Consider the following 3,764-nt stretch of genomic DNA (forward strand, 5'->3'; position numbering starts at 1 on the left):
GAACTCCCCAAATCACTCCTTTACTCCACTTATTTTCCCTTTCCACACGACTTGTATTTATTACTTTAAATTGTCCTATTTCCTTAATTCTGCCAGCCCTCTCCCTCTGCTCTTCATTTCTACAAACAATCAGTAGATTTCCATCTCTTAAAACCTTTGCCATATGTATGTCGCCAATCTGGTTTCGCAAAATAGTTGTAAATTTCACTGGACCCATTGATGATATTCCCTTCTCCTCGCCAAATCTCAGTATCATTTTTAAATTTCAAACTTTCATGGTCACTCTCTTCTACTCCTCTTTCAAAACTTCGACTACGCCTGGTTTTCTTTGCTCTAATCCCTTCAAATGTATTTTCTCTTTTCTCCCTCATTCTTCTGCTTCCTTGACTTGTTTCCATACTATCCTCACTATCCACTATATCAGAATCTCCCCACTCTGGTCCATTCACAACACAGCTGTGCTTACCCGCCACCGCTTTCTTCTTTTCATTTGACTTTCCCATTCTTATTATTTTTCCCCTTTTCCGACCTCCAGTTGATAAACATGCTTTTCTTCCAAGATCATCGGTTACATTTCCGCCAGAGGAGACGTCCACCAGGAAGTTTCTGCTACTGGCGTCAAACACACCCAGCCCTGTGTTGATATTGTTAACTAAAACTATTTAAAATTGCTTTTGTTAAAAACAACAAAAAAAGTTAAATGTAAAAAAAATATAGAAATATTAGATGAAAGCGCAAACTTAAAATTGTTAATTTAATATTAGAATTACAACTTTAAAAGTAAAAATGAAAAATAAAAATAGAAACAAAATTAAAATAAATGTAAAATTAAATAAAAATAAATCTAAATAAAAACTGAAATAAGTGACGAAAGTACACAACAATATTACTGAAACAAACTAAAGTTTAAAATGAAAATTAAAAATCTAAAAATAAAAGTTCATTCAAAATTAGAAATGGTGACTTGCCACTAACTGAAATTAAGTACTAAAATTATTAAAACTACAACTGAAATAAGAATAGGTTCAACCTAAATAAAACCATCAACAACAAAAGTACAAAAACTTAAACTAAAAATAAAGCTAATCACAGATTGCTATTTTCACTTCATTTTTTTACCATCAAATTAAAAAACAAAAAATATTGCACAGAAAATAAGAGAATAATAAAACAGTTATTATAATTATATAATTAAGATGACAATACATTTATTTACTTTTGCTGGAAAATAATGCAAATTAATTGTAATTTTGACAACTTCATATACAGTCAAACCAAAATGTATTCAGACACCTTCAACATTTCTCACATTATATCACAGTTTATTCGCTGTAATTTAGAAAATGGTAATAAAATATGAGAATAACTCAGAGTTAAACTGTCAGAACAAATTCAGCTTGATAATGTCATAACTTTGCTAGAAAGGTATGTAATGAATTCAGCTGTTAAATTTAAGTGCATGGTTAGACAATACCAATTAAGGCCAACCAATTACCAAGCAATGCTTAATTTTGTTCAGTCTGTGGTGTGAAATTTAGAAAATGGTAATAAAATATGAGAATAACTCAGAGTTAAACTGTCAGAACAAATTCAGCTTGATAATGTCATAACTTTGCTAGAAAGGTATGTAATGAATTCAGCTGTTAAATTTAAGTGCATGGTTAGACAATACCAATTAAGGCCAACCAATTACCAAGCAATGCTTAATTTTGTTCAGTCTGTGGTGTGAAAAGGTCACATTAGCAATTAAAGAAAAAACACTTAAAAGTGTCTGAATAATTTTTAGTCCCAAATTTTACTGGTAGTCCACTGTATGATGAATTTCTGGGTATAATTTGTCACAGTTTACTTTATTTTGCTATCCTCACTTACATAAATGAACTATAGTGTCCTGCACCCAAATATAATTTTTTTTTTTATATCTGGTGTCTGAATAGTTTTTGATTTGACTGTCAAATGGATCATTTGACCAAGCTGACAAGTTTATAGATATTACAGGCAGAAACTGCAACCCAATGTTTAGTTTGCAAGGCATGAAACGTCATGCACATGCTCAAGAACTGTAAGCTTGACCGTTCTGTGTTGGCTCTGCTTTTAGTTGGCGAGCCGGGCGCTCCGGCACCAGGTGAAGCCCACCGTGACGTTGAAGCTCCACCTGGAGGATGGTGCGAAGCGCAGCGCCCGCGTCCTGCAGACGGATCCCGCCACGCTGCAGCATCTCATTGACGAGCTGGAGCGAGCGCTCGCCGAGCTCAAGAGCAGCCACTGCCGCCGCATCCTCCGCAACATCAAATAGAGCCGCAGCACTGATCAACGGCTCGCTTGATCGACTGTAAACCACTGATGTTCCTCAGAGACCAGTCAATGCAGATTTCATCTTTCATTTGTGCCATAAGTATTAACTGGTGCCTTTTGTATTAAACACACAGTTCACCCTAAAATGAAAATGATGCCGTCGTTTACTCACCTTCATGTCGTTCCAAACCTGTATGAGTTTAGATATTTTGAAGAATGTTGGAAACCAAATAGTTTTGGGTCCCTTTGACTTCGATAGCCATACAATGGAAGTCAGTGAGACACAAAACGGTTTGGTTCTTCAGGGTATCTTGATAATATAAGATGTTCAATGTAAGATATTTTGATGAATGTTGGTAACCAAACAGTTTCAGGTTCTATTGACTTCCGTGATATTTTTTGGTCATATTATGGACGCGTATGGGACCTGAAACTGTTCAACCCGATCTCATGGCAATTCGCACATGTTTTATGAGGTGACTAATTCGTACAAATTTGTAAGACTTCACTTGTGCGAATTCATACAGTTTTTTTTTTTGCTAAATCCTATGTATTTTACGAGTTCCCCAATTTGTACTAATTCGTACAACCTCACTCATTTGAATTTGTGCGAAATTTTTATTTTTTTGCTAAATCTCATGTATTTTACAAGTTCCCCAATTCAAACACGAATTTTACGAGTTTCCCCAATTTGAATGAATTCATATGAATTCGTACAACCTCACTCATTTGAATTTGTGCGATTTTTGCTAAATTGTACGTATTTGACAAGTTCCCCAATTCATACGAATTCGTACAACCTCACTCATTTGAATTTGTGCGATTTTTGCTAAATTGTACGTATTTGACAAGTTCCCCAATTCATACGAATTCGTACAACCTCACTCATTTGAATTTGTGCGATTTTTGCTAAATTGTACGTATTTGACAAGTTCCCCAATTCATACGAATTCGTACAACCTCACTCATTTGAATTTGTGCGATTTTTGCTAAATTGTACGTATTTGACAAGTTCCCCAATTCATACGAATTCGTACAACCTCACTCATTTGAATTTGTGCGATTTTTGCTAAATTGTATGTATTTTACGTGTTCCCCAATTCGTATGAATTTGTACGAATGACCCACCCCTAACTTCACCCCTAAACCTAGCCATCTCTGGGGTCTAGGCAAATTGTACAAAATCGTACGAGTGAAGTCGTACAAATTAGCCACCATGTAAAATACGTACAAATTGGTTGTAAGATAGTGCTGAACCATTTGGTTACCAACATTCATCAAAATATCTTCTTTTATGTTCCACAGAAGAAAAAGGGGGTGAGTAAATAATGACAGAGTTTTCATCATTTGGTGGAGTATCTTTAAGTTTATGGCACTGAAGGGTGTTTGTGTATTTTTGGGCCGAATGTTTACATCCCCAGCAATACATGCATCTTTTGGACCAAGTCATGATGATCAGTGAACGCACT

At 35.2% G+C, this 3,764-nt stretch overlaps 1 protein-coding gene across 4 annotated transcripts in view; it reads left to right on the plus strand.

Annotated features, from left to right (window-relative positions):
* Window positions 1-3,099, plus strand: part of commd2 (COMM domain containing 2) — an 8,166-nt gene extending 5,067 nt beyond the window's left edge. For 3 of the 4 annotated variants that reach the window (XM_016276511.1, XM_016276509.1, XM_016276512.1), the window contains 2 exons: window positions 2,099-2,946; window positions 2,977-3,099. In XM_016276511.1, coding sequence (XP_016131997.1) covers window positions 2,099-2,296 — 198 coding nt within the window. In that variant the 3' untranslated portion in view covers window positions 2,297-2,946; window positions 2,977-3,099. The remainder of the gene's footprint in view (window positions 1-2,098; window positions 2,947-2,976) is intronic. The other variant, XM_016276510.1, reaches the window with a different exon arrangement.
* Window positions 3,100-3,764: the final 665 nt, after the last annotated feature.

The sequence above is a fragment of the Sinocyclocheilus grahami genome, unplaced genomic scaffold, assembly GCF_001515645.1.
Source record: "Sinocyclocheilus grahami isolate Dianchi unplaced genomic scaffold, SAMN03320097.WGS_v1.1 scaffold103.1, whole genome shotgun sequence".
Lineage (NCBI taxonomy): Eukaryota > Metazoa > Chordata > Actinopteri > Cypriniformes > Cyprinidae > Sinocyclocheilus > Sinocyclocheilus grahami.